General features: G+C 31.7%; 1 protein-coding gene across 1 annotated transcript; it reads left to right on the forward strand.

The window, feature by feature from the left end:
* The first annotated feature begins 2,224 nt into the window (after positions 1 to 2,224).
* LOC134724978 (uncharacterized) lies at positions 2,225 to 4,265 on the forward strand. The gene is made up of 2 exons (XM_063588412.1): positions 2,225 to 2,340; positions 2,593 to 4,265. Exon 2 carries the CDS (start codon positions 2,610 to 2,612, stop codon positions 4,056 to 4,058), a length of 1,449 nt encoding a protein of 482 aa, XP_063444482.1. The 5' UTR covers positions 2,225 to 2,340; positions 2,593 to 2,609; the 3' UTR covers positions 4,059 to 4,265.
* Positions 4,266 to 13,975: the final 9,710 nt, after the last annotated feature.

Below are 13,975 nucleotides of genomic sequence, written 5' to 3' on the forward strand. Positions count from 1 at the left end.
GTGCCTGCCATTTTGTAAAGATCAGTTAAGTCCAACAATAGAAAATGTTGTCGTGTTAGTCAGAATAAATGACAAATTTTCCTGCTCACCTTTTACTTTTAGAGTGGAATAATGTTCAAATTGTTGAGTTATTTGAGATGTGGGTTTCTTAAACCGCTGCCGCCACGCCAGTAAGCAGAGAAAACATAACACATGTGATCGTTAGAAAGGCACATTTAATAATGATCATGAGGCGGTAAACAGTAAAGGGAAATAACCCATCAATCATACATGTATAATCATGACACATGGAGTAAGGGAGATAATACAGATTAATACATGTGACAATCAATACAATACATTGGCGCTACAATATTATGTAAGTGTGTGATGATATTTTATAATTAAATAAAATGTATTCTTTTTTAGCTTGCAATAAAAGTATGTTAATTCGTGCATCTTGTAAAAATAGGTTTGCATTACAATATTTCCCTTATATGTTTGACCACATACATCATAGTTGACGTACTGTGTATCATTAGTATATGCTAACATTTTATGTCCTTTTTACACTAAGTCTGGTTTCATTTATTCACAAGTCTCTGTTGTTTGCTTGCTTGTTAGAACAAACTGACAATCAAAAGGTCAAATGACAGAATGTTCATATCTACAGGTCAACATAATTTATGTTCTTCAAATATGGTCTCAATTAATATCTTGTAGTTAACCTACGGCCCTAGATTACAAACTGTGAACCATTGTCATACGTTAGTTGTCCTGCCCTCTTTAGCCTCCCTTCTTTTCATTCTTTTTTACTCATTATTAGGTTTTGTTCATCGGTCTCATACAACGTCTAATGTATTATTTAGTATACTAACAATCTATGTGTTAATGGTCAACTACAATTTTTGAGTTAATGGTAGAATGTGCACTGCTATCATTCATTTTACTAGTCATATATAATAACATCCTACTACTTACCTAATTGTACTGCTGTCAATTAAAGAACAACTTCTTTATAAAATTGTATATACTATCATTTTAGCTTCCGTTTTAATTTGCATAAGGACAGTCTATTTGAAGACGTGTATGATCAGTATGGTTGCCGCTATAACTACTATAACTGGTTTCTTAACACCTAAAGGTCACTAAGCAGCAGTACAACAGAAGGATGTGTGAATGAAAGTGCCAGTGATGACAATATGTAATCTAATTTCAATTGTACAATTTTCATATGTCTGTGATATAAAAAAAAATCTGCGATACAAATAATAGTGTCATTTAATATTTATAAAATGAAAAGAAAAAAATGTTAATATCTCGGTTTTTTATAAAATAAATCCTTTATTGCACAATCTGTGCTGTTTTTACAACTTATTCGACTCACAGCATTCAGTCGGGTATCTATATAAATTAGTTACCGTGTAACCAGGGAGATTATACAGTAAAAATATCTATTAAACATGTTAAATATGGTTAGTCATACAATACATTAATTCTGACAATTTGTTTTTGAAGTCCTTATTATGTTACGTAATTACGGAAATTGTACTATATATTGTCCGATATTGTTTATAATTAAATCGTTTTAACGTTGGTCCTAATATTGCACGAGAAAGTTGAATACCTCTTAAAAATAAATCATACAGAAAGGATATTTTTACAAATCAAACTGATAGTTAATAAGATGTAGAAAACAATGATTAAAACAGCTCATCAAAAAGGATAAAGATCATTTACTTTCAGATTTAAGACAGCACCAAAAGCTCAAATAAGACGGGGTTTACAACTGTTTTATTAGAGATACATTGTAGTACCAACCTTCCACGCATATACAAACTTCTTATTAAAGTTTATAAATGATGCTTATAAAAATATAAACCAGGAAGGGGTGTTGATAGGTATCTTACCATGTAACATATCGCATTTGATGTTTTTAATAACCACCAACAAATATAAGGCCCAATACATTTATATCACAAAATGTACTTTAATATGGCTTACATTGTTAATATCAAATTATATCAAATATGAAGTTATATAGTTTTACAATGTATGCTAAAACATAGAAAAAAATAGTGATCTTGTTTGTTCTTTTGGAAAATTAAAAAAATATCAAAACTGGCACTTTTATTTTTGCATTTATTTCCTTTTTTATGCAAAAAAACAAATAGTCACCAATGATATGCTTAAAGTTTCAATCAACATTAAGGAAGAGTTTCACTACAAAACCCGTTCAAAGTTGTGAAAAGGCAGGAAGTATTTACGAAATCCTAATGTATTTTATTAACTGATACAATCTATTTAGGTGCAATATTAGTTCTTGCACCGACTGTGTAACACCGTAAATAGAAATAATCTGTAAGTAGGAACTATATTTACATTTTTGAATGATAAGCTGAACATCACGTATATTTATAACCATATGGAACACATTCGATGTTTGCTGTTTCAAGCATTAAAATATGATATTATATGAAATTTCTTTGAAGAAAACTGAAACTATTGATATAGAATGCGATCACATTAACCTATTGGAGAGAGGGAGAGGATGAGAGAGAGATTATAAGTATGTTAAATGAAATTGATAATGTATTTTGTTATTACTTTTAGAAGTTATTGTATCAGATATGACACAGTATAAAAGACTGCTTAGGGCTATTTTTGTGCTGCCATTTTCAGCAGGAGACCCAAAGAATCAGTATCTAAATGGAATAGTCACTCATGATGTAAGTGTTTCTGGTGTAGTGTTTCTTATTAGCATTGTTGTAATTCTTTGCGAAATATTATTGATTGGATCATTCGGGACTGAGCAGGATTCTACGTTTCTATTCGTAAAAACAATGGAAGTGACCTCTGGTCTTGCTATATTGATTTGCATAATTCTATTCATCTATGCATCATTTAAACCAGATATACTAGAAACAAACGATAGCTGGGATGTTAGAAACATCATCATGATGAAGTTTCTATGGCTGTTTACCTTAGCTAGTTTGACATATAGTGGAATTTACATTGCATACCATGCTGACTGTCTTATAAATAATTATCCACTTGACGATGTCAAAAATCGTATTCTTTGTGACGTTTTTCTGTTCACTTATAGATCAGTCCAAACAGGGTTTTTAACCTACTTTTCACACCGAGTGTTTGTGCGTAAACTCAGATTCTATTACGGATTGCTTGTCTTATTTTTAATTAACATAACAGTAATTGTAATAGACTTTGCTCACTCGGTCCGGGACGTTCAAAGCTTCAGTATAAATAACACACAAATCGCTAAACCAAATACATGTGCAAGCAATTCATCTGTTAGTTCAGTTTTGCTTTATGTGAAGAATTTCTTGGAACCTGCTGAACTTGAATATTCTTTATTGACTATTTTATTTATTACACAGCTATGGCCAAAGAAGAAAAACAGTAATGTAGTGTGTACAATTCGCAATGGTATTACTGGTGGGGAATATGAACCTTTAATCTGTGTAAATGAGAATAAAGCAGTTTATGATAACATTCCTTGTAGTCCGAATTCCGAAAAACATAAACGCATGACTATGATATTCGCAAATATTGAATTCCCCGTGCTTATTTCAATACCAAGCACTATTTTACTGATTATGAAAATCTACGCTCCAAAAGACGAATCATTAAATAGTATATTAAACATCTTTAATGGACTTCAAGTGACTATACTTTTGTTTGTTTTAATCAAATGTTTTTACTTACTACAGTCAGACTGTAAACCGACGAAAGTGGAAAGCCATTTTACATCTAAAGACTATCTTATTCTTGTCAGTTTTGTTGGATCGTTATGTTTATATACAATGAGACTAATTCCATATATTTTACTTTTACATACAGATAATCAAAATCCAACTAAGACCTATACTTTAATATGTTATAGTGATTATTGGTATTTATTTTCAAACTGTTTTCTTATTCCAAATGAAAAACTATGGAAAGGTGGAAATCCAGTCATCTTGGATATCAATAGAGTATACGTGTCTTTTTATATCCGTTGTCAATTTGATGATATGGGCAGAGGATTCATTTATAGCCGCTCGTTGGTTATTTCGTGATGACGCACCAGCATTTTTCTATGGTAACAAGGTGTGGGTTATATATTTTACTCTGCTTTTTCCTTTTGTTATTTTTTACCGTTTTAAATGTTTCGTAGCATTTTATGGCTTGTATCACAGACTGTCGAAATAAAAGTTTAGAAGGAAATTAAAATTTAAAACGATTTGTTGCTTTAAACATGTTAACTTTCATTCCAGACGTAACAATTTGAATTATTATACTTCACGCTAAAATGCCATATTTTGATTGGCTAAGACGAGGGTGTCATTTTACTCTATCACATGGCTGAGCGGGTGACAATTTTTTTTAATGTTACCCTCTCGTTTAGACCAATCAGAAATCGATAATTCATAGAACAATGAATTGAATTTACATCAAGGAATTAAATACAATGCTTAAGTTCTACGTTTTGGCTCAGATTTTATTATCGACTGTTAAAATAAATAAAATAAAACATCTTGCTTGACTTTTTTTTTGTTTTCTAATGACCGTAACGTTGTTATGAACGTGACGTCATACAAACTATTTTAAAATAAAAGTAATCTGTAAAAGCCAATAATGACAGGACATTCAGTATAATAAATTAAATAGCACATAGCTGAGAGGGTGATAGAGCAGATTGGAACCCCTCGAAAAGGCATTGTCAACCTTGGCTTCGCCGCGGTTGACAATGTTTTCTCGGGGTACCAATCTGCTCTATCACCCTCTCAGCTATGTGTTATTTATATAATGATACGTACAAAGAAGGATAATTCTTTTCTGTATGATGGCCATCCGAATGTTGTAGTTAATACCGCCATCTTATCTAAATACTGCTCGTTGGAAACACGAAACCAATTACTAAAACAAATATTCACAGGACATTAGATAAAATGAAGATATTAGATGAAGGCTAACCCATTTCTTCCTATATAGTAAAAAATACCTATTGGCATTCCATCATGCAATCCTTAGAGAAAAATGTGTCTATTTTATTGATAACGCTTAATATGGGTTAATATAGTGCATTTGTTCAATATGCCATTTTATCATTAATACACTTATTTGATTAAATATTCTCAAGTAGTTTTGTTAGAATTACGATCAACCGGCTAACACTTAAAGATATTAGACACAAAATCACATTTGTACGAATATAAAAAATGTGATATGATTGCCTATAAGACAACCTTTCATGTATACTACAGAGTTATACCGAAGTGAATAAGGAATATGCTATTAATGTAAGAATGTTTTCTAAGTGTGTTCTTCTCTTTCTTAAAGACGAAACGAACGATGTCGAAAATTTTGCAGTTTTTGTCACGTTTAATATGAGAGGTTTCAAACTTAAACATTATAACCTGTATCTGACAGAACATCAACATGAAGATAAAAAGGCTTCTAAAATATATACATAGTGCCTTGTGGTGTTTGTATTATTTTTTAGTTCAATGGACAACAACAAACCCAGTCATATCATATCTTGTTCTTTGGAATAAAGTGCATGCAACTATTGTTGACACAAATTGATATGTTATTGTTTTGGGGGAAAACCATGACATAGGCGTAACGGTTACTTAAAGACAAATGAAAAATTACCGAATCAAATCAAGCAAAGACCATTCAACGGACAGCATAGAGAGATAATGTATGGAACTGGTAAGTTAAGCCCTTTTCAACTGTCTTTTCTAGTGTATACGTAAGTTGTGTTGAGGTTCGCACGGTTGCCTATACTTGCTTACATTCACTTCATTTTAACTTTGAATGATTCATTTGCAATCATACTACATCTCCTTATTTTTATATACACATTGATTTTGATACTTATATAATTGCACATGAGATACACTAGAAGCCCGATTTCAGTCTGAAACGGCCATTTTGGTCTGATCACATCTTGATTGACTGGATTTACCGCTAGAGAAATTCGTCCAGATATTTCAGATCGTTTAGTCGCCGTTCAGATCGATAGCCTCATCAGGTAAATCAGTTCGTTAAGGCGTATCAAGACGGAAAAGACTGAATCGTCTAGCGGGTTGTTTAGACCCGTTAAGACCGTGTCAGACCAAAACAGACCATTGATACAAAATTACGTTCAACATGTTCAGACCCTGTTTAGATCCGTTTAGTATACCGGTTTGATAACACGAGTTGCGCCCCTTCTACTCGATAATGCATTTTAGATTAATTTGTATATATGGTTTTTTTTATATTAGGATTTGTTTGAAGTATTATTTTGATTAATTACAAAGAAAAATTAAATCTTCTGTTGATTCTTTATTTCTTTTCTTGTTTTGTCGAGGAACTAATAAATTATTCGTCTATATATGTTGTTTATTTTTTTAATAAATGTTAGTTTATATAAATGTATATTGGTAATTAAATGCAAGGACGTATGTTAATTGTATACACACCAGAATGTATGCCATAAACCTTAAAATGTTGTGAACACCGGTGAAAATGTTTTTCGTATTTGAAGATTAGTAACGGAAAATCCTAAACGTAACCTAAAAAAGTTAAGGATCAACAGAAATGCACCGGAGGCAAATTAACACATGCATATTTTTGTTTTATGTATGACATTTGCTTTAATTCGTTTTCTGTTGATATATGTCCTAGTTAACCGTTGAAGCTGTTGCTTTTTGTTTGCATGTGTATTAATTTAGTGAGATTTACTCTATTTAAGTTGGAAAAAAATATTCCCGACATCCGGAAATTCGAAAAAAGACTTCTCGGATCCCGAAACCTGATCATCATACTGCATTCATTCAGTCTCTGTCGGGACAGTGTTAAAGTATCACCGTATAATATGCATTTTCTAATCCATATGATAGGTATACTGTACTTAGTATACATATGGCGTTAACTTAAACAAAATCTATTTTAGTTAAAGTGGTTGAGTTCGATGGCACGTGCTAGTAATCAACCGGGTCAACAGGTAACAAAATCAATGATCCGTAACGTAAGAAAGTACATGCCTATTATATATTACAATTACTCTCATCATCATTCTTAATAGAAAGGTGCCGTAGGGCTAAACGTTATAAAGAATTAATGAATTTGTGTATACACGTATTAGTGATGTCTGATCGTCAGCTTTTAATATACATGCTTATGTTTTCAAGATTTTAAATTGAGCAAAAAAACATGAACTGTTCGGAAGTTTGTTAAGTATTCAAAAGAAACTTTTCGCTTCTCTACTTATATAGTTTACAGAGTATTCCTTTAAATTATGTCAGTTAAATAAAGTAGTGTGTATTTGTATTCTATTTATTTTGCTAATTGTATCATTATAATATTCATTTTGTATTTCACTACTATATATACTTTAAGTTGTAGTGTGATTGATTGTTGGTTGTTAAAAGTCCAGTGGCAAATATTTCATGCATTTTCAGGACCAGCTGTAAGTTGAAGACATATATGGAACTCACCGGTGTAGTTTTCACGTGTTATTATAGATAGAAGAATAATTAATTTCTAAAATATCGAAACATAAAGGAGGCAAGGCGCATGGAATACCCGCACTTATCAGTTCTTTTCTCTGTTTTGTCTTAAAAAAATAATGTTATTTTTTTTTTTATATGTTTATATAATTCACGATAACTGCGGTGTATACGTGCTGTCAGACGAAAGATAAATATGTGCCCTTTAAATGTCTTTTTTACCATGGATCGCTTGCTTTCGTCGTATTGAATGGAAGCTGCGCTCAAAGTACTAATTCTTTGGCGTATAACGACCAACCATGATGTGAACAATCTTTTAAAGATTAATTTTGAAATGTCTGACATTGTAAAGTTCGTCTACAGTAAAACTTGTAAAATGCATTTTTTTGTACAAAAAACACTTCATTTTGTTATAAAAATTTTAGTTCGAAAAAACCTTTTTTTTCATACATTTTTTGTTCGATTTAAAGCCAATGTTATCATTAACTACGTTTCAATATTATTTTACAAATATTTTATCATATTCCATCCAAAATAAGAGACTAATTTTTCATGTTTTAAAAAATTAAGGTGTTGCAATACTTTTTTCCATGTGTATATATGTTTCTGCATGGGTGATTTGTACAGTTATATAAATACAGATTTAATGTTTTTACAAAATGCATTCATTTACACGTAATGAACGAATTTGGTAATTGTCATTGTTTGTCGGGAATACACGTACTTGTAATAATTATCCATTCATTTGACTGTTTTTCCCCGAGGGCTAATCATAACCTATGCCATATGGCATGGAGAGATTAATAGAATAGTTTGAAAGGGTTTAAGCTATTATTTCGGGCGATATCTATTTGTGCCAAAAAGTAACTCTTTTGCGCCACAACTTAATTGCGCCAATACTTCTTTGGCGCCACTTAATTTTCAAAACTATATGTATCATTTGCGCCAATAAAATAATCATCTAATTGCGCCAATTTTTTTTTTATTTATATAAAATAACTAAATGATTGACTTCCCTCCTTCTTTATCCGGGCTCGGGATCGGCAGTTTACCGACTGGCGGAGTTAAAGTCATTTTAATAACAAAAAGTATGCTGAATTAAAACGTTCACTTGTATAAATATACACAGTTACACCTTAAAATGTCTCTGTACATCATTGAACTAAAGGCTGGTATTTGTAGTTGAGAATAGATACATATATAATGTCCTATCTTGAAGCCATGCATGTATAGTATAAAGTTGTTTGAAATATTTTGGACAAATTTTATAGATACCAGCAAAAACTTCCTCTGAAATTGTACACAGAAATTTTAAATTTTAAATTAGCTTTGCATCCTAATAAAATGATCCCGCTTTCTGGATCGTTACACAATACAAAGTCATCATCTTTGTTTGTAACAACACCAATAGCATCCACTATTCAGTGAAATTCGGCTGGAATTTAAGTTGAGCCGGTGAAGTTTTCTTCTCTCTAAATACATTTACTGACGCACATATTTTAAATCTTTCTTTTCTTAGTTTTCTTCTTCAATTTTGAAGAGCTCTGGATTTATTATTTTTTTAAGGTAGCTCTGACAACATACCATTTGCTTTTCTTTTGCTATAGGTAAAAAAATATTTACAGGTAAATATGGCGCAATTTCATTTAATTAATTGGTAAAAAATAAAGGTTCCGTCGTCAGCATTCACGCCGACTAATTCAGCATTTAGGTTCAGTCTGTGGTTAAAATTTTGTTTTACATCAAAATCGTTGTCAAACATAATGGAATTTCGGGAAATTGGGACATTGGCTTCTTTATGTCCAAAACACAGTATCCAGGGGAAAATTTTGCATATATTTATTTTAATTTTTCCGTATTTTACTACTAGATGGACTTCGTTTTTCCTGAACAGTTAATTTCATGTTTTGTCTGAGGTTAAAGATTTTTGTGCAGCCATCAATAACCGGTTTGTTTAACCGTACAGTTGCAAGTTAAATGCATATATCCATGCAGGTCAAGATCATGATAATGATAAATGAATGTTGAAACTATTTTGTTCTACATGGCGCTGGACTTTCACTCGTTTGTTCAAAATGCAACAGTCAGACTGAGAGCATGTATATATCTTATAAGTGAGTGTGGCTTTTTTCCACCTACTTTCAAACTTGAAAGGAGACCTCTTTCAGCGACACGAGTCTAGAACATGTACATGTGGCAGTTGCAAGTAATAGCTATATAAATATAAAAGAGAAGATGTGGTATGATTGCGAATGAGACAACTGTCCAAAAGAAACCAAAATTACACAGACATTAACAACTATATGTCACCGTACGGCCGTCAACAATGAGCAAAGCCCATACCGCATAGTCCGCTATAAAATGCATTTCAAAGATACTATAATTAGAATGAAAGGTTATAGAGTATATTAAACGTACTTACAAAATATGTCATCTTGTAGAATGTGATTTCACAAATATATTATTTTCAAATTCGCAGTCCAAGTCAACGTAAAATCAGTTACACACATTTTTCATGCTATAAATCCATTTCAACAATATCATTTCAAACACACACTAGCTTGCCTTTTCATTAATTTAAATAATACAAATTCAGCTAAATTTTGTTTATTCCCATCAACAGAGAAATCTCACACTTATCCTAGACGTTAATAATACTCATGCACTTCAATTTTATTAAACAATTTATTGATACGGATGACAACACTTTAAAAATACGGTTACATCAGGGTGTAAAAAAAGTGAATTTGTTTTAATTTGAATTCAAAGATAGATTAAACGGTAGCTTTAATAGTGAAATGTACTATTTTTTGAAGACTCGCCTAAATGTATGTTGCATAGATGTATTTGACCCCAACAATTTTATTAAGATCATGCTGTAAATTATATTTATAAAACCATTCATTTGTAAATACCGCATATATCTGCTCACTGTTTGAATATAGAAACTTGTCGATTTTATAATATTGAGACATATCCGAGATTTTGTATTATGTGTGATAAACAAGTAATTGAAGATGAATATCATTTTATTTTAGTATGTGAAAAGTAATGAACTTCGAAAGAAATTTATCAAACCATATTGTTGGAGGAAACCGTTGAGTCATAAACTTATAAGACGATCAATGCATTTGAACGGGGACATATAGTTGGAACTCGCCCCTTTTTTTTTGTGTGATCGGTTGGGACCCCAATACAGGCTAATAGTATTTTGAAGCATTTTTGAAGTAATCAAATATAATAAACCAGAGACATATATAACTTGTAATTTATGTCTCTAAATGGACGAATGATAATTTTTACGAAAAGAAAGAAAAAGCAAGTCTATCCGAAAGGTGATTCACAATGTCTATTTGATATTTAAAAGGAAAATGTATAACTATAGTGTGTTCATTGTAAACTTAAACCATAATGCATAGAATTGTCTCTGCATGTTTATAACAGTCACAAGTCACTTCTAGAATTAAAGGTCAGCGATCGAGTAAAAATTCGTGCAATTATATTTTGTCAAAATTTTCCAGAACACGTTAAATTTAATATCAGAGCCATATAATACATGTTTTATATCTTTGACTATTATGCTAGTAGACTAGTATAGTTTTCTCAGGTTATATTCTCCGTTGATATGTATCTTTCCTTTAAAGTCTTGTTTTTTTTCTCTAACACTTTAGAATAGTATATACGGGACAACTTCCGAAAATAATCTTTCAAAATGCAAATTTAAAACTTGTATGTCAAATAATTTGACCACATGACAAAAAATTCTACAATAAACATTGGTCACGCTCGACAGATTTCGATATGAGACAGTCACACGTGCCGTTACAATAGCCAGTGTACACGCATCAGCGCACACATGTATGTCAAATAGGTCTGATTGGAGGAATGTTTCCGAAAACACGCCTACCTCAAACTAATACCCAATCAAACGCCTTTACCAGAAACATAAATAATACTTGGAGTTTTGGTTGCGTTTTATATTCTTTTATTATTTTATTATTTACTTAATCTTAAATTTTTTACTTTTTTTATTCATTTATTTATCCACATTTTTGCTTTTTAAATTTTTGTTTTTATTAAACTTTCTCATCGTTCTAAATTATTTAAATTACCACATGGTAAACATATTAAATTATTTAATGCCCAAAAAGGCGCAAGCCAGGGCCGACCGTGCAAGGGCTGTATAGCCAGTCAAGGTCGTTAAAAACTTCCATTTGTTGGTTGCGTATTCAACATTTGAAAAAGTTTATAACACTCTTTAATTCGAGCTAAGAAGCAAAGAATATGTCCGAAATGCAAGTTTCCCAATAAATTTCAGCTATCTAGTGATGAAAATAAATAAAAAAAAAAAATACAAATTAAAAGTTTTTCGAGTTATATAACTACAAGTCTTTTATCTGGCAAGAACAGCCCAATTTAGCGGACAAGCAGTCAAGTTATTCATTTTGCTGTTACTGAATATATCAAGAAAGAAAATAAATCCCGATATTAATTTGAAACTTTGTTACTGAATACTTTTCCAAGAAAATATTCACATCTCTTGGTAACATGCATGTCGGAACAGAAAATTCTCTTGGGACGTCAGGTAGCATATATATAACGTGCATGTTGGAACAGAAAATTTGGCATACAGTACTTCAGAACGATGTTCACATTATAATACATTATACCCAACAATTGTGATGACGAATTCCTTCCTTTGTTCGAGAACAATTTTATTTAAATAGAAATCTGTGATTTTACTTTGTCCATTACTTCGACGAACCAGAGCAGGTTAAATATCGACCTGTTTTTAATTCAAATTGGTTCTCTTCTTCTTCTTTTGGTATACAATAGTCCATCGACATCCCATGATAACATGCTCAGTTGCGGACCCAAGAATTTTCGTAAGTGATGGCCCACTGACTGACCTAAGAGAGGGACCGCTCCAGTCACGGTTCAGTGATTCCCTATATAAGCAACCAATTTTTTTCCCAAAAAGGGAGGGGGCAAATTTCATGTTTATTTATGTTTAATTGTCATTTTGCTTATTTTCTTTGGTTACATCTTCTGACATCAGACTCGGACTTTTCTTGAATTGAATGAATTTCAAATGTACGTATTGTTATGCGTTTACTTTACTACATTGGCTAGAGGTATAGGGGGAGGGTTGAGATCTCATAAACATGTTTAACCCCGCCGCATTTTTTGCGCCTGTCCCAAGTCCGAAGCCTCTGGTCTTTGTTAGTCTTGTATTATTAAATTTTAGTTTCTTGTGTACAATTTGGAAATTAGTATGGTGTTCATTATCACTGAACTTGTATATATTTGTTTAGGGGCCAGCTAAAGGACACCTACAGGAGCGGGAATTTCTCGTTACATTGCATTGAAGACCTGTTGGTGACCTTCCGCTTCCTCTTCGATACATTCCCCATTTCCATTCTCAATTTTATTTCTTTCTTATGTTCAATGTAAAAATGTATATAATTTTAAATTGCAACTATCTATAGTTCCGTAACTTTCTATCAAGGCGTATAAAAGAATGGTCGTTAAGTGCGTATATATATATTTTTGTTAAATCAATTTTTCTTGTATGTTTCAAACTGGCCTTTACTTTTGACAACGAGTACTTACATTTCCCCAAATTTACCATTGGAAAAAATGTGTAAGCAAATTTTTATTCAAATCTCTTTTTTGGAATTATTTAAATTTTTATGAATAATATTCTTTACACCAGAAATGTTATTTATAAACAGTAATGACTAGTGTATCACTATCGGACACGCAGGACAGAGATGTATATTATCAAATGATTACCTATGCACCTGAAAGTTTAAAATGGAAAGATTCAAGTTTTCGGTCGTGTACACTGACAGAAGTGAAATGATGCATGAACTTGCAAGTCCGACAGGAAATCGCTTGAATACCTGGAGGTGTCACCTGCCAATACATCTGGGAGTAATACCTTTAGCCATGCTGGTGATCAGACAGGTTAAGGTCTGAATTTATTTAAATAAGTTTATTACATAAAAGAATTATGGACAAATTAGATTTTTGAAAACAATTTTCACGGAACGTCAGGGTAATACTTGTACAAGACATTAGTTAATTTTATTTACTTTACATTAAAGTAAATAAACCCAAGTCAGGAGCCTGTTATTAAGTGGTTGTCGTTTGTTTTTGTGTTACATCAAGGATTTGTATAGTGAGACACTATACAAATCCTTGGTTACATAAAATTGAGAATGGAAATGGGGAATATTTGTTTTTGTTCATTTATTTTCATAAATAAGGCCGTCAGTTTTCTCGTTTGAATCGTTTTACTTTTTCTTATAGTTATCGGGGCCTTTTATAGCTGACTAGGCGGAATGGGCTTTGCTCATTGTTGAAAGCTGTGCGGTGACCTATAATTGTTAATGTTTGTGTCATTTTGGTCTTTTGTGGAGAGTTGTCACATTGGCAATCATACCACATCTTCTTTTTTTATATTTAAATAGTCTTCCCTTAATTTTTTG

This window comes from Mytilus trossulus, chromosome 7, assembly GCF_036588685.1.
Source record: "Mytilus trossulus isolate FHL-02 chromosome 7, PNRI_Mtr1.1.1.hap1, whole genome shotgun sequence".
In the NCBI taxonomy this organism is placed as follows: domain Eukaryota; kingdom Metazoa; phylum Mollusca; class Bivalvia; order Mytilida; family Mytilidae; genus Mytilus; species Mytilus trossulus.